This window comes from Varanus komodoensis, unplaced genomic scaffold, assembly GCF_004798865.1.
Source record: "Varanus komodoensis strain SLA01 unplaced genomic scaffold, ASM479886v1 scaffold40, whole genome shotgun sequence".
NCBI classification, from domain to species: domain Eukaryota; kingdom Metazoa; phylum Chordata; class Lepidosauria; order Squamata; family Varanidae; genus Varanus; species Varanus komodoensis.
Window position 1 is genome coordinate 2,478,984 of NW_025335942.1, and position 23,359 is coordinate 2,502,342.

The window sequence follows — 23,359 nt, forward strand, 5'->3', positions numbered from 1 at the left end:
AGCAGCACTAATTATGCTTAGTTTATAGGCTCCTCTGCTCTTTGGTTGCCTTTTCCAAACATGATTGTTTTCTTAGAGTTTGTTTGTTTAAGATCTGACTGTAAGTATTCCAAAAGATTATGGAAGAAAGAAAACATGTCAGGCATTCATGCTGAACATCTGTGCACATGCTTTCTCCAATACCCCTGCCTCTGCTCACAGGCTCGAGTCAGAAGAAGCAGAGTCTGTAATGACAGAATAATGTGAAACTGTTGGACAGCTTTGTCTAACACACAACAGAAACAGAAGCTGGAAAATCACTGAAGAAGACATAATCTTACGCATGCATTTTCTGTCAAAATATGCATAGGAGTGCACTTTTAAGATGCTAATTCCTACTGGACCATCTTATTTTGGTTTAGTGATGTGCAAACCTTTTCTTTACACAGTATGAAATGCTGGTGGGGGATAAACAACTAATAGCAACAATATCCTTCACCATTTTTATCCCTGTGATTGAGAAAGTTCTATATTCATCTCCCACTGAAGTCTTGGGGCCTACAGCTGTATGCCTGAAAGGAAGATATTTATTTATTTATTTAAAACATTTCTATGCTGCCCCCATCGCAACAAAGCCTCGGGGCAGCTCACAAAAAATACATAAAAACATACATAAATAATAATAATATAATAATTTAAAAGAAAAAAACATTTAAAAACCCCCAGTGCATTCTCGGCTAATTTTAAAATCCTAATTAATTCAATAATTTAGCAATTAAAATAAGTTTTAAAAAAAAGGTCTTAGCCTGGCACCGAAAAACAAATAACGACGGCACCAGGCAGACCTCTCTGGGGAGCGCATTCCATAGATGGGGAGCCACCGCAGAGAAAGCCCTCCTCCGGGTACTCGCCCTCCTAATATCATTCACAGAGGGTTCCCGGAGAAGGGCATCCGTTGCTGATCTCAAGGGGCGGGAGGGCATATATGGGCGCAAGCGTTCCTTTGCATAACCAGGTCCCAAGCCACTTAGGGCTTTATAGGTCATAACCAACACCTTGAATTGGGCCCAGACTTCAATCGGAAGCCAGTGGAGCTGACGGAGAACTGGGGTTATATGAGAACAACGCCCAGTCACCGTCAGGAACATGGTAGCTCTATTCTGCACCAACTGAAGTATCCGGACTATCTTCAAGGGTAGCCCCACATAGAGCGCGTTACAGAAAACTACAGATAATCACTGCACGACTTACAGCCATCTCTTCCGGATAACTTTCCCCTTAAAACTACCCGTAGAAACCTTCTACAGCAGGCGCCCACAATGCAGTCCTCACTGGCCATTCAGTTTACACAGTCTTCCCAGCCTTCGGACAACCTAGTGCCCATTAATTACCTGTCACCAGCAGAAGAGGGCTACTTTCTTATTCTTCTCCTCCCTTCTCTGTTTCACCATCAACACCTTCCCCAGACACGTGCCTGCAACCAAACCACTCCATCCCCATCCAACAACCTCACACCATGCACAGAACCGGTTATGAGGACGGCCAAATCACTTGGCCTAGAAACCAAACAGCCATCAGTCTCCATCTCCAGCCCGGTGCTCAACAGGGGAAAAGATGAAACAGCACCACCAGCCACAATCCTGATGCTACCAAACCTATTCCACACAATAAAACAATTGTGGACAAAACCCTCCTCCATGCCACCAACTTCTTGGAAGACAGAGAATTTTTACAGGGCCCAAAAGGAAAGCTGTTCCTTCCAATTCAAACACCCAGTATCTACATAAGTCTGTTCTAGTAGAAACCTTGGAATCTATGTTGAAACATCTCATTCCTCCCCCATAGACACAAATTTGATGCCATCAACAGGAAAATCTACTCCACAGCTACCTTATCATTAGGCATTGTCAATTATCAAGCCTATGTATCAGAAAATCAACCACTACTATGCAAGAAGGTAGCCCCTCTCTTTGATCAATTACCAAGGACACCAACTATCATCATGCTAAATTACTGCTTTGCTTATCTCTGGTTCCATTGGCCTTGCTATCTCAGCTGCAGCTTCTAACCAGTCCTCCTCATATGAGAAAGAATCTGCTCTCACATCCCTTGAAGGAGGAGAAGGGGGAGGAGAAGATGAAGAAGATGATGATGATGATTCTTCAAGAAGAAATGAGTCCCATCTCTATATCGTAATGGATCCAATTCATTCAGAGTTTGTTGCTGTCTTCAGTGAAAATGAAACATGAACGAAGATGGCTGGGGAAAGGAGTAGTAAGCATGCTAATGCCTTCAGAAGAATAATTACAAGGTCTGGATTCTTAAATGCCAGGGTTATGCCTTGTTACAAACTGCCCCAGTTAAGTGATTTCAACATGCATATGTCTAGGGCACAATCAGAAACCTTCTTAAAAGGTACCGAAGCGTCTTTGCATTACACATTAGAATGAATGAAATGAATGAATGAATGAATGAATGAATGAATGAATGAATATATATATATATATATATATATATATATATATATATATATATATATAGAAAATTGCAGTGCATAACAGAAAAAAATGTGGCTGAGAAAACCCTGAACATGGCAGAAACAGCTGTTCTACCTAATTCAAATAAGCTGTATTGTATTCTGCTGGGATAGAAACACAGAAACAGAGTGGGTCAGAAGGGGCGTCCCAGGCCATCTAGTCTGACCCCTGGCTCCAGCTGCCTCCACTCATGACATGCCTACCATGTGCATGTCCAGCCTCTCCTTGAACACCCTCACCGATGGGGCTTCTGGGAGGTGGAAACTGTTTTTATTTGGAACTCATGGTACCAATTTTAGATTTGCCAAAGAAGAAAAACCAAGAGCACATCTGTTCACTTTCATAAAAGTAAGCCCAGATATAGATGCATATGTCTTCTACAAATGATAAACAGCCCTTCATAAACTAGGTACATTCCCTCTGCTTTCCCCCCACCTGGAAACCTCTATTACATTTTTCCGCAAACCCACCTTGTGTTCTATCCCTCTTGAGCCCACTGAGTCACATTCCTCTTCCAAAGGTAAGAACTGTAGACTAATTATGTCAAAAATATGTAGTGAAAAACTGTCAGCATACTGTCAAAACATGGCTTTGCTTCGCAGGTCTCCAAGACTTGTTTTGGAACTGAGGTGAATTCCGAAAGCATACAATGTATTTTATCTTCACAATCCCACATTTTTTGTAATGTACATTCAACATTTGTGCCTAACGAGTTGTAGACCACCAGTTTCAGGCTGCTGCAAAACCTTGCCAAAAAGAGGAGAAAAAAAATGGACTCGCTGCCATTTAAGCCCATTCCCTAGATCAGGGATATGGGATATGTGGCCATCCAAATGTTTTGAACTACAACCCCCATCAGTGCTAGCCAGCATATGCATTGGTGAGGGAAGACCAAATTTCTGGTGGGCTAACAAGCTGCCCACTTTCCAACCCTCTGTAACCTCGTATCTTGGCTTGTTTATCCCACTAATCCAGAACTCTGGCTTACTCTACCCATCATCTTGTTCCAGCTGCTGAACTCTTTTGGACAAGGTTTAACTCCCTCCCCCTGCCCAAGAAGAACAGCCCTGTGAATAACCACTTGACTTTACCAATTTGAAATTCATGCTTTCTTCCTCCTCTTCTGCTACTTATTTGGGCAAACAATGCCAGTACCAAATCCATTGCAATCACTTTTGAAGTTCTACTAAAAACTTCCCCTTTGCTCCATTATTTCTCACCCACAACTTGCCTCCATCTTCAATCATGTAAGGGAAGGAAGCGATAACAAGAGCTGAGATGGTAACCAGCAGTCAAGAGGGAATAAGATCAAGGGGGAAGTAGCAGCGTTAGCGGGGCTTCCTCCTTAAGAGGTATGAGGAAGAAGGAAAGGGCTGAAGGAAGCAGGTGAGGTTGTCCGGAAGACAGACAGTACGGGTGAGAAGCAGAATGCTTCACAAACAAAAAAACTTCACAAGGGAGATTCAAGGGCAACATCGCTAAAGGACTTTAACAGTACATTTGAGTCTGTTTAGAATTCACTGCTGGTGTTACACTAGCGTAACAAAGCTAGGAAAATTGTGTTATCACTAATCACTGCTGTGGTACACAGTCACTTGACCTATCTTGTAAAGACTTCACATTTGAGCTTTGGGAGAGAAATGTCACCTTTAAACATTTTGCGGCCCACCATTTATCACTTTTTAATTTAAGTTGGTGAATGTGTTTGCTTATGCTGGTCTGCACAGTTCAAAGATTTGTTCTTCAATCCAAATTCAGCACAAATGGCTGTATTATTCAGGTTGCAAGTTCGTGTGTAGTTACCGGCTCTAATGGCAATCTATTAACTCCAAAACATTAACATGCCGCATAATCTTCATATCTGCTTATAGTTAAAGTGGTAGGAGAAAAGCAAAATGCTAATCAGAACCCCTGGTTTTATGAGCTCTTTCCACATAAACTATCAGGGCAAGGAAAAATGATTGCCAATAGAATGCACATTAATTCGGAATGCTAATACTCCATGAAAAAGCTTAAAAGGACAATTGCTTGCTTCCCAGTAATGAGAGCCCTTGTTCAGTTGCTGCTAACAAAAGTGGATGTGTGGAAAAGGGAAGAGAGAAAACGGAGCACAGCAACTGTAGGATAAAGGGCTATATATTGTACACCCCTCTTACATATTGTAGCTGGCACTATACTGAATTATAAGAGAAGGAAAGCAGGAGGAGAGATTTGGAACTGGGCCTGCATGAAGTGCTCTTTCCATCAGTTCTGCATACAACTGTGTTCTCGGCGGCCTGCTTGGGAGCTATTTACTTTTTAAATATATAGATAGAAATGTCTCAGTTAATGTGTGGGATAGAAATCAAATAATCACTATAACATAATAGCGTCAGTGAATCTGAAATCAAACAACCTAAGTTTTAAGACAGTATAGCAACCACAGCGGTTATACTAAATATCATAGCAATAATGAACAAAAAGTTGACAAGAAATATAAATTGTACAGTCAGACAGAGAGGAATGCAATCAATTTGACAGATAACTGAAGATTCTGATTTTTAAAGTTGTTACTGAAAAAGAAGCACGGTTAAGGTAATATACAAAGGTCTACAAATAAATCTTCTTTTAATTAAAATAAATTTCTTGTAAGGGTGTTTCTAGTGTGCTTCAATTAATTTATAGTGGGAATTTATCAATAATGAAATCATCATGTCACCTCTACCATATAATAATCTATCAGTTTTAATTCTGAAGCAGCATAACATGTTTATGCAGGAGAGTTGTCAGCACGGTTATTCAACTTTATAAATGAGGGAAAGGGTATCATACGATTATAGAGAAATATCCTATGCATCGTGTGTTCTAAAGTTAGCCTCATTTCTTTGGGGACTGGTATCTAATACAAACAATAAAGTTAATGCCAGTCCTCCAGATCAGTATAATGTAAAGGTATGAAAAGATCCAACCTTACATTTAATCCTTTTACTGTAAGGAATTGTAATCTTACAGCACAAAGAAACTCATACAAAACTGTTAGGTAAGATCAAAGAGGATGGATATTTTTTCATTGTTGATATATTCAGGAACCCCAGCTGGAGAGAAAACAAGTATTTTAGCAATGGAATTCTAGGAAATTATCATTAAACTGTTTCAATTCTAATATTTTTTAGCAATAGTATTTAATAATTTCAATCCAGAAGCTATTTCCACAGATAGAATTTGAATTTTGCCACACCTTCATTAAATTCAATTAAGCATATGCACAGCCTAAAGATTGCCAGGAATTAGTGTCAACAATTAATATAACATATTGTTCTAATATCTTTTTAATGTCTATTATTCTCAATAAATTTTAAATAACAGTTGTCTCAAAATTTATCACTTCAAGCTTTGTGATGCAGTTTGTACACAATGCAAATTCATGGTTCAGGGTTGCGTGGACAGCACACCTGAGTGAAGCATTCAGTTTGCACCTCCCTTTTGCTCCTACATGGCCAGAACAAGGAGCACTCCAGAATTCGGTCTGACTTTTTAAAAGGCTCACCTTAAAGTTGTATTCAATTCAGGAAGACTAGTTCAAAACACGCCTTTGGATGCAACCCTATTCAAGTTAGCCAGAAAAAAGTCCTGCAGCTTCCAGCTTCCCCCAGCTAACTACACCTAGGCGTTCTTGCTTAAGGTGTACTCTAATTTTCTCTGTGCTCAGTGTGCATTTACGTCTCCAAATGCAGAGAAGTATGTCCCTCTGATGCAAGGTCGGAGAGGCAGCAACAGCAATTTCTGTCACCCCACACCTTGTGCCCTTGACAGCTCTTTGTGCTAGCCCAACAAGACATTTTTTCCAAGCAGGAGTCCAGCTGTATCCAAACAGCACCCTAAGCTCCTCTCTTCTCTGCAGCGCTTTATTTAGACAGTCTGCAGATGGAGCCTTCCCCTCTCAGTAAGTTTATGGTCTTGCTGGGGTAACATCTTGGTTTCAATGGTTGTTTAGATCATGGGTCCTCAAACTACGGCCCGCCACGCTGATTTATCCGGCCCACCTCAGAGCTTTTGGACTTGCTCGGAGAACACGATCTCCAAACGAGTCCGAAAGCTCTGAGCCGGTGCAGGTATACTCAGTGGGGAGATGGCTGCAGTTGCAGCCATGCGGGGAAGATGGGCGCGATCGCGGTCGTGCTGGGGGGGGGGGGGGAGATGGCCACAATCGCACCCACCTTCCCTGCACGATCTTGCTCAGCGGGGGCGGGGGGGATGGCCATGACTGCAGTCAGGCAGGGAAGATGGGCGCGATTGCAGTCATGCTGGGTGGGGGGGGGGAGATGGCCGCAGTCATGCCCGCCTTCCCTGCATGAGCAGGCCCATCTTCCCCACATGACCGCGATCATGTCCATCTTCCCCCACTGAGCACAATCACGCCTTTCTCCCCCCACCAGTACGATCATGGACATTGTAGCTACGTCCCTTGAATATGGACATACTCTTCCCTACTTCATCTTGGGCTTCTGCTGCAGCCCAAGCAAGCGGAGCAAACATTTTTAAATTATTTTTAAATGCTATTTAATTTTAAATTTATTTCAATTTTAATTAATTTTTAATGTGCAGTGTGCATTGGAATTTGTTCTTTTTTTTTTTTTTCCAAACTATAGTCCCCCCCCCCCCGTTTAAAAAGTTTGAGGACCCCTGCTTTAGATGGTTGCCTAATAACAATAAAATGTTTCATCTTTGTGAAAAACTCACATTTTGTGATACCCTCTGACAGCAAACCCAGGTGGCAAGCACCAAGAGGAATGAAGTCGAAATGAAGAGTGAGATATAACCATACTTTGAGGAGAAGTACAAAAAAAAAAATTAAAACCACCCCCGTCCCCCACAAAACGAACTGGTGAGAACTGAACTGAACAAAACATAATGGTAGTCATAGCCCTTTAAAGTCTGTGTATATGCATCATGTGTACCTCTCTGTCTCTATCAGTTAGTTTTAAAAAGGCTAATAAGAAAGATATTTCTATCCCTGCATTTAGTGAAAAATATTATCCATTTCCAGCATGTCTAATCCAGTAGATGGAGCCTGGTGTGCATTAAAGTCAGGAGAGCATTGCTAACTGTAGCTCCGGACTTCATTATGGAGGGCGACCTCCTCTGAAAAGGATGAGGCAGCCGCCGCAGCAATGCTTGCTGCACTGGGCAGAATCCATTACGGGGGAACCCATGACATTCATTGGCTCATCGCAGCAAAGGTAACAACAGCATAGCTACAGACACGTGCCACTGGACATCCATACAGAACGAGGAGCACACCTTACCTGCCTGGGCAGCAGTAATCAGAGCCGTGTTCCCTTCATTGTCCTGCCAGTTTACATCGATATGAGGGCACTGTGCTAAGGCTATGACAATATCCACAAACCCTTGGTAGCAGGCAACAATAAGGCCAGTCTGTAAATTAAAAGAAAAAAAAGTTGGAGGTTAAAGGGAAGCCAAACTCAGATACTCTGAACCTCATATCTGATTTCAGGTATTTTATTTTTCAACGTAATAGAAAGTCAAATTCCTCACGAAAAGGTGTAAAATCTGAATGTTCTTACGATTTCTAACTTATTTTTAATGCTTAAATTTTGTACTTTGTTGAAATCCAAGGAAACAATCAAAAATAAAACTACATAAAGTTAAATTAGTAAGATAACTCTGAAAATCAATACATCAGTATAAACTATTGAAAACTAAACACCCAAACAAGGCATTGAAAGCAATACCAAGACACAGACCTAGATCTTGAGAGCTTGTGGAAAGGGAGGGGGAGGGGAAGGGGAAGGGGAAGGGGGAGGGGGAGGGGGATTATCCATTTAAATACCAGGAAGCACTTCCTGACAGTTAGGACCCCGAGGGTATGGAATGGGCTTCCACGGGAGGTTGAGGCCCCATCAGTGAGGGTTTCAAAGATAGGCTGGACGTGCACATGGTGGGCATGTCATGAGTAGAGCTGGAGCCGGGGGTCAGACTAGATGGCCCAGGAGACCCCTTCTGACTCGCTCTGTTTCTCTGTTTCTTTTTCCGAGTAATTCTGAGGCTGAGATTTCTTTGGGAGAAAGCCGCCTAATGGCTGGAGATCTAAATATGAATCTACATGAAATTGGTATGTGGGGCTAAGAATTCAAGTGCCCCAGAGGAGGCTGAATGTATCAGAATGTGGGAGCTGTTTTAAAATTGCAGGATTTCCTCGGGACTAAAAATAATGTTTTGCTGATTTCTTGGGGACTAGAGATGGCTATTGCAACCGTGATTAAGGCACGGTTTATGCTACCACCCTTTGGTCCGTGTGGGAGCCCTTGCTATAGCCCTCCTGCTCCAAGGGCACAGAGTAAGCCCTATCTGTGGACAGGATCTCCATCTGCTCTGTTGTTGCTGGTCCAACAGTGCTGGGGAGAAGAGGCACCCTGGGTCTGTCTCAAGGGAGACACCCCAAACCCTGTATGTGTCCTCTGGACAGAAGTTTACCAGCCCTGGAGCTGACCCACTTACTTTGCCTGCCTTTGAGACCAGAGGGGCATTAAAAAAATTAATAATTTGGTGGGTTAAAAACAGGAAACAACAGTGCCCACCCTCTGCTGCAGACTCTGAGAACCCAGTAAGGCTCAGGCATTCCTTCACCATGGTGTCTCCCTCTCTAACTGCTACAGGGTTGCTCTAGAGACCCACTGAAGAGGCTTTGTATATTATTTAATTTTAGCTATTCCCAATAGCTGAAACGCTCTAGGCAGCTGATCAAGGTAGATAAAAGCTATACAATAAAAATGCCATAAACACCATCAAACAATTCATTAAAATAGCTAAAAATATGCAAATGAAGAATGACCCAGAATGGGTACATCCCTCAAGACCCCGGATAACCAGGTTTAACTTTAAAAACCTCAAGATACAGGGCCAACTTAATCTGTGCTACAAAGATGATGTGGACCCCAAGCAGACTGCAGTGGGGAGGTCATTCCAGAGATGGGGGGCCCACCACAAAGGAAGCCCCCCTCTTGTTGCTGGTCCCCAAACCCCCTCACAGCTGGCACTCAGAGGAATTCCCCCAAGACAGAACACAGTGTGTGGGTAGTTTGTGTCTAGGAGAGGTGCTCTGTCAAATACTGTAGTCCTAAACTGTGGAAAAGCTGCATAAATTAAAACCAGCATCTTTAATTGGGTCTGCAAGCATAGAGGCAGCCAATGCAAGGGGGTTCAGGTCTATGGGTCGCAGCTATTACTCTGGCGGCAGATTCTGAACAGCCTTCAAAGGCAGCCCGACATAGAATGCACTACTGTAATCTAATTTAGAGATTACCAGAGCACAGATTACTGAAACCAGGTTATCTCCATCCACCTGAGACTCATGTGACAAAGATGGATTAAGGAGAACTCCCAAGCTATGAACCAGTTCCTACAGGGGAAAACACCCTCCATCCCATTTGTTGGAAGATGGTCTGCCCCCCAACCGTCCCTTTTCTTTCTCCAGCAGACTTAGACAAGACCTTAGAAGCACAATCTTTCTATGAGAACTTCAGAAATTACACAACAGCTTCAATCAATGTAGCAACTTGGCAGGGTAATCTCTCTCAATATAGCCCACAGTACATTAAATCTATGTATAACAACGTATTACAAATGTGGAAGCTCAGACTTAAGGAATACTTCTATGTCTATGGGCACTTAGTGAGTTTATAACTTTCAGCAAGTCACTGATTAAGATGAAGGGGAGAATTATTTGGGCAGGGAAAATTTCCTGCACAAACTCTACCGAAATGAATGGGAAGTGCACAGAATGCTCTTTCCTGCGGATTATCCCTTTAAAGTACAGCAATAATATTTCATTGTTGTTCTGCTATCTCTCCAATAATGGCTAATATCCATGAATATGTCCTTCCATCACATGTGCTGGAACCCTTGGATAATCCACTGCTCTGCCTTCCTTATCACGTATTAGCAACAATGGAGAATGGAAATGGGTCCCCATAATCACACAAGTTCCATCACATTTCAGTTCCATCCCTGAACCTGTCTGCTTGATTACTTCCATTTGTACCAAATACTAAAAAAATGCTGATTTGGGTAAATCTCTCACAAAGGCTCACATATGTGAGCACATTTTAATTGATACGGGGCATTTAATCCACAGTGCCCATTAGGGACCGATTATGAATTAGGAAAGTTTGTAATTTATGTTAGTTGCTAAGCACGATGATTTCCATTATTGAGGAATTAATCTTTTTAAGATGTGAAATTCTAATCATCCCCAGCAGATGCAGAGAATGCAGAAATAAAACAAGACAGATCCCCAAATACTGGTGTCTTCATTCTGTAGGGCAGTAGAGGATTAAGAGTGCTCATAAAACATTTATTCTTCCAAAAATTATGTTAGCATAATTAAAAAAATGTTTGCATAATACAAGAATGGCCAATTTTAGGATTATAGAAAGCTTGTGAATGAAACAATAAGTTTATTACCTACATCCCAACCATCTCAAATATAAGCCAAATTAAATGTGCATATTCTTATGCTTAACCACAAGATCATATAAGCAAGAGGCAATGCAAATTTGTTTTACAACAGTTTATCAAACATGCCACATACAAAATAATTTAGAACTAAATTATAATAAAGTTTGCACTATGCAGCATACTGAGTACAAATACCACATAATTTTTTTTACTTAGTCTGTCACCCAGTATTAGTCACCAAGTCTTCCACAGAAATGTTGCACTGTCATCTATATCACTCAAAATGTGGTTTCTTTCTACCATTCACTCTAAGGTTTCTTCCCCTTTTTGTTTTGCCCATTTCTTTCTGCATGAGTCTCAGATTTTCCTCTTTCTAATTTTTGTGATAAGTGTTGCTTACATTTATAAGCATCTGTTTGTGGTGGGGGGTTGTTCTTAGTATTCACTTGCTTGGTTTTTAATTAACTTTTGAAGACTAAGAAAACTGGCTGCTTATTACTAAAATATGTTGACTAGAAACAAAAATGGATATGTCTCAGGGTAGAAATAATACAAGATTTTAAATCTTACATCTGAATAGTGGAGTCACTACAGGGTTTTTTTTGGGGGGGGGGTGTTAACTTTTGTATTTTTTTCTCTCTGCAGTGGTAGTTCCGGTGTGAATTGCGTAATGAGAGGGCGGGGTGGAAGGACATTATACCCAATAGAGGGCTTTCACAAGCCTCGAGATAACACAGTCTTCTTTTTTTAACCAGATATTTTTTCTAAGGGAAAAAGAGCAGCTTCAAAGAGAGGAAAAACTACTTTATGGATGCTTTTGAAAAGTTTATGGATGCTTTTTAAACACATTATCAGTATGTATAGACTTCAAGGACTGTGAGAACTTATCAACCATTACTTCTTTGAAAAGAATAAGCAAGTACTGATAAGACACTGCAGCAATGAATGGAGCAAAGCACCCCAGAAATGCAGAACTCGGTCACCACTACCTGGAGCAGTAACCACCACCACAGCTTAGTACAAAGCCAAAGAAATCCAATGGCATTGCTAAGTTCCCACACTTAACATACTTTAAGAAATGGCAACTTTCTTACATTTCCCATTTTCTTAATCATAGTATTTATTTCTCATATTCAAAGTATGTTTTTAGACCTCTATAGGCAAAATCCAGTCAAAGTTAATTCACCCATTGCTGAAATTGTTCCTTGAAACTAACAGCAGTTAAAACTTAATTGCTTAACTCCTCAGGCTGGTGCCCTTAGCTGCTATAAAATAATGGAACAATACTGTGCAAAATGTTTCTCTTTCAGAATGCCTTCCAAACAAATAGTGCACAGCAGACAACTCCAATAGCCTGCAGCTGTCTCCAAGTGTTGCAACCGAAAATTCCCTGATAGATTTTACCACATATGGCCTAGAATCTGCTGAGGGTGGTTGACTGAGTATAAACCATCTAGCTGCACCTGGACAAAAATATTCTGCTTCACCTTGAAAAGCTTTTTGTTAAACCAAGCATTTTTGTACGTATATCTAGGAGAAGCAAAGGGGAACATGTGCCTGCACATATTTGTTGTGTAAGACATCAACCTCCCTAAGGAATATGGTCATTAATTTTGCCACTCAAATGTTTCTGCCAATCTGATTTTTCATTCCTCTTCTCATCTACACATTTGTAAAAGTAATTCAAATGCATGCTGAGGCCAGGGTTAATTATTGTATCAGGCTTCTTACCAGATAATGACATTTCCTCTCATCTTCCTTGTTTTATAAGCAATGGCTGTTCTATTCACTCTGTAAGCTTTACTAAGCCCAGGAAAAAGTCCTTCTATAATCTATTTTTAGCAATGATCACATCAGATTTAGATTACAGTCAATTAAGTACAAGATTTTAGCAATGGCAGTACACGGGGAAAAATATGGCTTTAGTTACACCGGTGCAGACCCATTGAACAAAGAATGCATGAATAACCTGAATACTTCAGGGATTCAAGCCTCATTCATAAAGCTCAGTGCCCCCGTTATGCGGACCTCAATTTAGATGTAATGAGGAACTAATTAGTTAACTCACTGGCAGAACATGCAGGGGCCACAGGATTTGGGGGGGGGGTCTGACATCAGAAAAAAGCTTTGATATCTGAGCTGGGACTCTGCTCTGAATGTCCTTACCACTTGCAAACTGCCCCCCAAAAACCAAGCTGGCTGTTTTTTCCAAGGCTGCAAATCTACCTTGGAAAAGAGACTTAGAGGGCAGACATGGCAGAATAGCACTGCCAAGATGCAATATATCCTTTCCTCCTTCTTCTCTCTTACTCCAAAGTACTGCAGTCAGATAGCTGCAATCAGCCTTCAGCTCCTCTGCAGGGATGGAGGAGCAGGATTGTGACCTTTGCTTCCAGGCACCCCTGCCCTGCATAGGATGCCTGCAATCCTCTGAATTCAAGAGGAAGGACAGCCACACTGGATTGTTCCTTAAACTAAATGCAAGCCAGGATCCTCATGATGGAAAGGAGAGGAGGAGCAAAGGAGTATTTGGCCCCTATGGCCACATTCCTGGCCTCATGCTGTATGAATGTCTGGGCCAATAGGAATTATATACTATGTTTAAGGTCTGAAAATGTTTTTTGCTTCCAGAATTAAAGGGAATATTATGCTCTGCTGTCAGACATTCAGCTTTATCTCATGAAATTGTACATACCACCATTTCACTCTGCAGTCCTTTCTTGTCTTTCATTTTCATGACAATGCAAGCACCTTCACCCATAATCCTGTATTTTTGTGCCTTTGCTACTTTTTAACTTCTTAAAACAGATCACAATCAGTTTATATATCCTGACTTTTCCTAAAAATACTTTCCTCTTTTTAGGAGTATCATCAACGTTTCTGTGCGTGCAAACACACAGAAGCTTTCTCATGAGACGAGCTGCCTAAGTAACTACATTATCTCATCCACTTCTGAGCTAAACTGCAAAATTGATTGTACAAATCTGATTACATCTGCATTAGCAGATTTTGCTGATGTTAATTCATATAAATGAGGAAATTTCAGTATTCAGAACCAAATATTAATGTGTATTATTGATTGGAGTCCAATGATTTTTTCTGCTGATGGACCTGTTCTCATCAGTGGAAATGATGGGAGGGGACCAGTCTGCTCTCAAAATCCGGAAGCCCCTTCAGCTGATTTTGGTATGGCCTGGAGGCTAGAGGTGAGGACAGGGAAAAAAGACTCTCAACACAATGTTTTAGATCAATTATTTACACTGGGACCTGCTTCTGAGTATAAATGCAAAGGCACTACTAGTCTGTAATATCTCCAGGGTCTTTTTGAGAATTCTGATTAAATTTAAACTGAAGTACGTTTTAGAATAGAAAGGCCTGTCAGTTGTTTTCATTTGCGTAGGCTCACTTACATTAAGAGAATTACATCAATATAATCCTGAATTACCCTTAATTTTTATTGTGGCTTTCCTAGAATAGTCAAAACAGATTTTACTTATTATATTATGGATATATGGTGGGAGTGATGTGAGTTTCCAAACAGTTTTAAATTTAAAAATGTTTGCTTCTTTCATATCTGTGTGGATCTGACACAGCATAAATATTTGATTGGAAGAACAATCCTCCTTGTCTTGACAGAGAGCTCTGTTGTCAGAAAGCTGTAGAGATTTCAGAGGGAACTGGAGGGGGGGATTCTTTCTGTTCCCTGAGTAGAGATTCAGCTTATCCTATGGCTTCTGCAATTCTCCCCCAGGGAACACAGGATTGCAGCTTTGCTTTCAGTAGACAAAAATATAGGTCAATCACAATAAAATCTTAGTTTGCCCTAATACACCGATAAATGGAGTAGGTTTCTAAGTGCACATCACCTAACAGATGGTTGGAACTGTCACAGATTATCCATTTGGGATGTGGAAGGGACTAAATCCAGCCCCTCCCCCAGAGTAAATCCCTGGAAAGCAAAGGGCACTGCCAAAGCTGAGAGCACCAAACTTGGAATGCAGCAGGTGCTTGGTCAGCCCAACATTATGCACCAAGATTACTGACATCAATTTTATAAAATGTACAATGAGAATGTTTGTTTGTTTAAAATTTTTCTATGCTGTCTGTTGGGAAAATTTGGGTAAATCCTGTCTGAAAAGCATCACTCCTGTGTGCCTTTGCATTGTGGGATCAAATCCTGTATTTCTTCTCAAAACCAAGCTGTCACTGTTTAAAATGGCATTCCCCCGCTCCTTTCTCTCACCTTTAGCTGTAGGCTACAGCAGACAGGCCATTTTAACCCAAATATCCATTGTAAATAGTCACTGTTGGAATTCAGTTTACAATAATCTTTTGATAGCCCAGAGGGCTTCATGTGCCCTGATCATGCAGAATGTTTAGAGTCGAGATAAGGGTCTGAGCTTATCGTGAATAGTTTCTAGTAGCTTGAATTTGCATGTCTGAGCAGACCTGGAGATGGGTTCAAGTTACTCAACTAAAGTGTCAATACAGACGATTATAAATATTGTAATCTCATTGTTACAGTGTGATTGACTGACATTTCTTTATCTGTTCTGTATGTGGTGACCTCAGAATCTTATTGTAATCTGCATTCTGTCCTCAATTGCCCTGTACCTGTGTACCTATAAATGCCCTGCAATGGTATTGAAGCTTTGCAGCAGAGTTCATCTCTGCCTGCCCGGTAATGAAGCATGCATTATCGTGAGCATACGGGAACCTTGGGGTAAATACAATAAAGCCTCAGATGGTCTGGCCGCTTGGTCTTTCCCACAAACCCGAGTTTTATTCCTTCTACTCAAATTGAGATTCTGGGATTCTGACACGTCCCATTACTAAAAGTCTCTGGACGGTTTACACAGGACAAAAAAACCAAGAAAAAAAACATAACAACAACAACACACGACGCACTGCATCCAATAAATAATGATAAAACCAATTAATTGTTAAAATGCTGGGGAAATAAAAATTATTTTCTTCTGCTGTTCGGTTTAAGCCCATCAATGGGCCTGAACTGTTCTCATGATGTTTGTTATTTGCGAACGATACAATCGCATGTTTGGAAAGCTATATGAGGACAATGGTTCTAACCTACCCTTCTGTCATGTTATTCGCACCAAAACACCCTTTCTGCACACTCCAATACCATATTGCATTTTTTACCATTTAGTTTAGCGCTACTGTACAACCTCAGCAAGCATAGTGGAGCGAGAATATTTCTACTGTATATTTGAGATGAGCAGGTTGCTTACCTGTAACTGATGTTCTTCGAGTGGCCATCTGTGCAGTCACACATATGGGTTCTGTGCCTGCACAGAGCCTTTGGCCGGAAGATTAACAGCTAATGGTTTTTGGCGGGAACTCCGCTCCCCCTCCCCCCAGCAGTATATAAGGAGCGGAGTGTCCACCATTTTCCAGTCTTTGAAAGACTGACATTTGTTTTTATAATAAGGTTTGTCAGTATGACAATATAGCCCAATTCAGTAGTGGTACGACACATAGCAAAGAGATCATAGTATCGAAAGAAAATAGTCGGACCACCCATGACACCAAGCGGGGTCGCTGGGTGGGTTGTGTGACTGCACAGATGGCCACTCGAAGAACATCAGTTACAGGTAAGCAACCTGCTCTTCTTTGTCATGGCCTCTGTGCATCACACATATGGGTAGAATAACAAGCTTACCCCAAGTGGAGGGAGGTGTCATCAGCGAAGGACAGAAGAAAGGACAGCTCTGCCAAAAGAGTAATCCTGCCTGGCATGGACATCGAGCCTATAATGTCTGGCGAAGGTACATGGGGTAGCCCAAATGGCCGCCCTGCACACATCTTCTATCGGGACCCCTGATGCAAAGGCCGAAGAAGCAGCAACAGCTCTTGTAGAATGACCTCTTGGAGTAGATGGCAAGTCCAACTTAGCTAACTGATAGGACAGGACAATTGTATTTACTATCCATTTCAAAAGACGTTGTGAAGTGACTGGACAGCCTCGGTCATGTTCCGAATATTTCACAGAAAGTCTATTGGAACGCCGAACAGACTCAGTCCTGGACCTATAAAAGGCTAAGCAACGACGAACGTCCAGCATATGTAGAGATCGCTCTATCGGATTCGAAGGGGTTGGAAAGAATGCCGGTAAAACAATCTCCTGTTGCATGTGAAACGAAGTAGCGACTTTCAGAAGGAAAGACGGATCCAGCCGAAGAACCACTTTTTCCTTATGAAAATTTAGAAAAGGGGGGTCTACCCGAAGGGCACAGAGTTCCGAGGATCTGTGGGCTGAAGTCACTGCAACAAGGAAGGCAGTCTTCCATGAAGCAAGGCGTAGATCGATCGTCGCCATGGGTTCAAAAGATGATCAAGTCAGCACTTGTAAAACCACCGAAAGACTCCAGGTGGGCATTAGAAGTCTTATAGTTGGATGCAGATTACTCAATCCTCTCAAAAATCTTTTAATCAGAGGTTGAGCAAAAATAGAGAGACCATGTATAGTTCCCCGGTAATGTGAAATCACTGCTGTATAAACTTTTTATGGACAAAGGTTTGAGTCCAGACTGATGCAATTCCAAGAGAAACTGAAGGATCTGTGAAACAGAAGCCGAGGGGGCCGAAAACGAGTGTAAATGGGCAAAGTTAGAGAATCTCTGTCAGTAGATGGTCGTAGCGCAGATTCGAGAATATACTGTACGTCTGGGTGTAGACTCTGCTGAGCAGGAATGGCAGGGACGGTTGGTGGCGTCGATACCGGTGCATCGCAGCTGGTCATCGTATCCTCCATGCAGTCAGTTTCAGCGACAGCAAGTCTGGGCGGCGGATCATGCCCTCCCTCTGGGTAATGAGATAAGGAAGAAGAGGGAGTTGGAGAAATTCTTCTCGGGAGACGTGAAGGAGAGTTGAGAACCATGGCTGGCGCGGCCACCAGGGGGTGATCAGTAGCCCTGTGGCCCCTTCGTGAATGATCTTTGCCAACACTCTCATGATGAGTGGGATCGGAGGGAAAGCATAAAAAGTCATATTTGTCCAGGGGATCATGAAAGTGTCCCCGAGCGAGTCCTGACCCATCCCCGCTCTAGAACAATAGGCCGTGCATGCCCTGTTCTGTTGTGTGGCAAACAGGTCGATGTCTGGCTGGCCCCATTGGTGAAATAGCATGTCGCGAACCCGATGGTCTAGCTCCCATTCGTGTGACCACGACATATGTCTGCTCAAGAGATCCGCGTCTGTATCTTCTGTGCCCGCAAGGTGAACTGCTAGAAGAGTGATACCTCTCGGTATGCACCAGTCCCAAATCTGCATGGCCAGGCGGGCTAGTTTCCGGGATTGGGTTCCCCCTTGTTTGTTCAAATAAAAGACCGTCGCCATGTTGTCTGAGGTCACCTAGACGACCTGGTGTAGAAGCACATCCTCGAATGATCGCAGGGCTTTGAAAACGGCAAGAAGTTCCAGAAAATTGATATGGTTCCTGCAATCCCAGTGACTCCATATTCCCTGGGTACGTAGATCGGAGCAAATGGCTCCCCATCCCAGCAGGGACGCATCGGTGCCGAGGGTTACTGTAGGGTACTGGGGTCGAAACGGAACACCTACAGTCAGATTGGCTGGGTCTATCCACCATAACAGGGACTGAAGAACAGAAGCTGGGAGTCGAATCCGTTTGATAGGTGGATCTGTCTGTGGTCAAAACATTCCGTTGAAGAACAGTTGAAGGGGACGTAGCCTGAGTTTGGCATGCGGAACCACAGCGATGGAAGCAGACATGTGTCCCAACAGGCTCTGAATAGACCAGGCGGGGGCAGTTCTTGCATGTCGAATCCGAGCGATGCACTGAGCAATCGCATGCCGTCTGTCCCGAGGAAGGAAGGCTCTTGCCAACGTCGAATCCAGCCGGGCTCCAATAAAGTTGATCACCTGCGTAGGGAGAAGGGAAGATTTCTGTCGATTAATACAGAGTCCAAGATCGTGCAATAGAGCACAGGTAAACTCAACAGCAGACGAAAGCCCTGCTTCTGTGTCGGAGACCAGCAACCAATCATCAAGGTACAGGTATATCCGAATTCCACGTAATCGAAGGTATGCACAGACAGGAGCCATACACTTCGTAAAAACCCTTGGTGCGGTAGCTAATCCAAACGGTAGCACATTGAATTCGTAGATTTCAGAGTCCACTGCAAAACGAAGGAAACGCCTATAACTTGGATGTATTGAAATATGAAAATAGGCATCCTTCAGATCCAATGAGGCGAACCAATCCCCTCTTCCCAGCAATGGGAGAATACTTTGAAGTGTGGTCATCCGAAACTTCTTTGGTGTTATGAATCTATTGAGAGCTCTCAAGTCCAATATTGGTCTGAGACCCCCATCTCATTTCGGGACCATAAAGTATCTGGAATAGAATCCGTGGAATCCCTCCGATAACGACAGGCGACGAATAGCTCCTTTAGCAAGGAGTTGGTGAATCTCGTCTAACAGTACCAAGGAAGTCGGAGTATAGCGGATAGAATTTGGTGATGGCACAACGTCGAATTCGATTCCATATCCGTGCTGAATGATAGATAACACCCACCCATCAGATGTGATGGACTCCCAAATGGAGAGCCGACTCTTCAGTCGGTCCCCAAATGAGAGGGGGGAGGGTAGAGTTGGAATGAGAGGAGAGGTTCGCTCGTCACATCAGCGCTGTCGCCTGTCCGTATCAAAGCAGCGGCGGCCCTGTTGGAAGCGCTGGGGTGGTTGTTGCCTGCGACGCTGCTGGTGTTGATGCGGTTGCTGTTTCTGAGGCAGAAATTGCTGACGGTACTGTGGACGTGACCATGACCACTTACGTCGGGGTAGAGACTGCAATTCCATACGACGGGCCGTCATCCTTGATTCATGGATTTTCTTCAATTTGCTATCCGTCCTCGCATGGAAGAGACCGGAACCGTCGAACGGCATCTCCTCAATTCTCCGCTTCATCTCGTCCAGAAAATTGCAATTACGCAACCAGGCGTGTCTGTGGAGGGAAATGGCACCGACCAGTGACCTCAAATCAGAGTCCACGTGGTGCCTCGCAGTGGAAAGCTGTTGCACCGCCACTTGCATAGCTTCCTTAACAAAAGTCTTAGCAAGTTCGCCCTGGTTTCCCGGGAGGGTATCGATGATGGCGTCCAGGCGTTGCATAAGGAAATATTGGTAACGCACCAGGGTTGCCTCATAATCAGAAATTCGTAAACCAAGGCCCGAAGCTGCGTACACCCGGCGGGCGAGGGAATCAGCCTTTCTGCCCTCTTTGTCACGAGGTGAGGTGTGTCCACGGGCTTCCCGACCCTGCGAGGATTCTACAACAACCAAATTCGGCTTGGGGTGACGGAGAAGAAACGGGATGTCCTCTTCCCGTACCCGATACATAGACTTGTATTTACGAGAAGTCGGTTGTGGGTGAGCTGGGAGGTCCCATGGCTGGGTCATTGCCTGCCGTAAGGTCGTAATAAACGGCAAGGCAATAGATGTGGATCGTTCGCCCCTGACCACATCATAAAAACGATCGGTGCTCGGTCCCGGCTGTTGGTGGGCTTCTATATCGAGCGATCTCACTAGTCTGGCCATCAGATCGTTAAACGATATATACGGTTCCTCGGGCGACCCCGGGCCCTGAGAAGCAACCGCTGCATCCGTCGAGGTCGAGTCAGCCTCAGACTCGTCAGATTCCATCCAGTAGGGGGGTGGTACACTGGAGGAAGAATCTCCTGGTGACTCTGATCTGCCACTTTCTTTCGATGGGGCCCTCGGGGTGTCTCTGGGCGTTGAATGGAAACATTCCCGAGGCGCTGGTGGCGAAGATTGTCCCCTGGAGGTCGAATAATAGGCTACGGAGTGGTACTCTTCTCGTCTCGGAGCGGAGGAGTACCTGGAGTGGTACCAGTCATCAGACCTCGCATCCGAGGATACAGCAAAAGGATGCATCTTTAAGATGGAAGAGGAGAGTGTAGGTGGTGGAGTGGGAAAAACAAGCTTTGCGTGTTCACCCCACACAGAACGGCCGTTGCCACAGCATCACCTCCGCCCTAATTCTTTCTTGGGGCCCAACACTTTGGGCAATGGACAAAAGGGTGTTGGGGAAAGGGTAGCGACTCTACCCTTACTCTGCCCCCAGAATCCCAGTGAGTGGCACAAGCACTCATTGGATGTACCCTTTAACATATACAACCATCATTTTCTAGTAAGCATAATGATATTGCTACTCAGGAATACAAGATGCTGATTTAGCAAATGTGAGGCAAACCGCTGTTTGCTAATGCAGATTTATAAGATCAGGCTGTTAAGTACTCAATTGTGCATTTTATATTGCTGAGGTTTTGTCAGGATTTATTTTCATGCAAAACACAGTTAATTGTTTTAACACTAATTTCAGTGTCATCCATCAACTACCTAAAAAAAAGTTAATTGCTTTCCACAAAGGTGTTTATTGCGAAGGTGTTTATTGCGGTCCCTCTTCCAATTGAAATGTAAAGCCAAAGTCTGTACCACTAATCCAAGCATTACTCCTACTGACCTAATTCACATGATTACGGCTGCCTGGCATGGCTTATTTAAGCCACAACTAGCTGCAGCGCCTGACTCGAAGATGCAGTTATCCAAACCTGGTGACAGTGGTTGATTGAAGATTAAGCAATCCTCAAGTAACCCATGGTTTTCTGGGAGATTATTTGAGGATTTTTAACCCTCCAGCAACACTTTCCAATGACAAAACAAACCATGGCAACTCCCTCTGGTGATTGATTATTCAAATAGCTGCCCAAACACCATGGCTTATTTTAACTATGGTGGGTAATGGTGCATTTGGGCAGCCATTTTGAGTATTCAGCCCAGGGTTGGACATTGCCATGGTTTGCTGTGCCATCCAAAACTATGCAATAGGGATATTTAAAAAAGTCACAGTGGACTACACTGATCATTTAGTAAAATTTTACTCACATAAATCACATAAATTTCTAAAGATCTGTCATCTGTGGCAGGTTTCAGCATTTCACTGACATAAAAACCTGAGACTTGCCCTTGGATAGGAAAAACTAGATGCTACATACACTGAGAGCTGAGAGTCCCACAACGAAGATTCATTTACAGTGCGTAGTAAGTGTGAACCATCATTTGGTTGTCCACCACAATATGCATATAAAGTCAAAAGAACTTCAAAGCAAGGATGGAGATATGCACAAAAACTGTATAAGACTGAGTTTTACGTAATAGATTTGATTTGTTCCCCATGAGAAGCAAACAAAAATAATAAACTTGAAAAACTGAATCTTTTCCACATTGTGCATTTAACAATTGCTGTAATTACTAATTTGTTTCCAGATGTGCAACTACGGACCATGTAATTCTAATCTTTACATGGGTTTTAAATAGTCCTTATTACCGCACAGAGTGAACACTGCAAAAATCTGTGTTTGATTTTTAAAAGAGAACACCAATTTGCAAAGTCTGAATTCACAGCGCTGAATCTATGAAAGATTCCTTTTCCTTGGAGAAAGCTTCCAGTATGGGCATTGTTATAAAGGGACATGATCCAAAACTTCTCTGTCCCTAGTCTTTTAAGCTGTCCTGTTGACATCATCCACATTAATACAAGCCTGCCTCCTCTCTCTGGGTTCAATAGCCCGCCTTGCAGAGTCTAGGATGTGTTAGGATTCACTCCTTTAGCAAACCAACAGGGATCATGGATCCAGCCAACTGTTAAACTGTAAGAGACACTTCACCTTTCCCTCCACAGTCTGTTCAGTTTTTGTCTTCCTGCTTCTGAGTCTTCTGTCCACTGCTGGGAGCTTACAAGTTTGAAGTTTCAATTCCCTGTGAAATTCTAGTGTTTAACGTAGTCTACGGTTTTGTTGCCTCAAACTGAAACTTTGGCTTCTACAGAAGTTCAAAGCCTTCAGTGCATGTAGCCCCCACCCCCTCAATCTTTAACTTCCCACATAGTTATGGGCAGCAGATTGGGGTGGGTTCAGGAAGTGCTGAGAAGGCTGCATGCAGAGTGCCTCCAAGCACCGCCATTATTAAAAGTGTGGGAGCTTTAAATAAATGCAATTGTTTTAAAAGGCCAGAAAAGCCCTCAGCCATATCTATAAAATATGTATAACCCACCCCATTCCACACCCTCCTTTATCTGAAGTACTTTCCATGTGAAAGAAGCCACTGCCAGAAGGCAGAAAATTCCCCACACCAATTCCAGTCTTCATTCTTTTTCTCTTCTTCCCTATCCTTCTTCATTCCATCTGAAATTCTCAAGCAAGGAAGAGAGATGTCAAAGAGTTTCTTAACAAGGAGGAGTTGTTTTTCTTCTTCGTCACCTACCATTTTGGGAAAAGCGAGTAGGCAAATTTATTCAAATTTACTCATTTTTTTTGAGTAAATTT

General features: G+C 42.9%; 1 protein-coding gene across 1 annotated transcript in view; it reads right to left on the minus strand.

The window, feature by feature from the left end:
- Positions 1-23,359, minus strand: part of ANKRD33B (ankyrin repeat domain 33B) — a 47,319-nt gene that overhangs the window by 11,511 nt on the left and 12,449 nt on the right. The window contains 1 exon segment of the mRNA XM_044442803.1: positions 7,802-7,931. Coding sequence (XP_044298738.1) covers positions 7,802-7,931 — 130 coding nt within the window.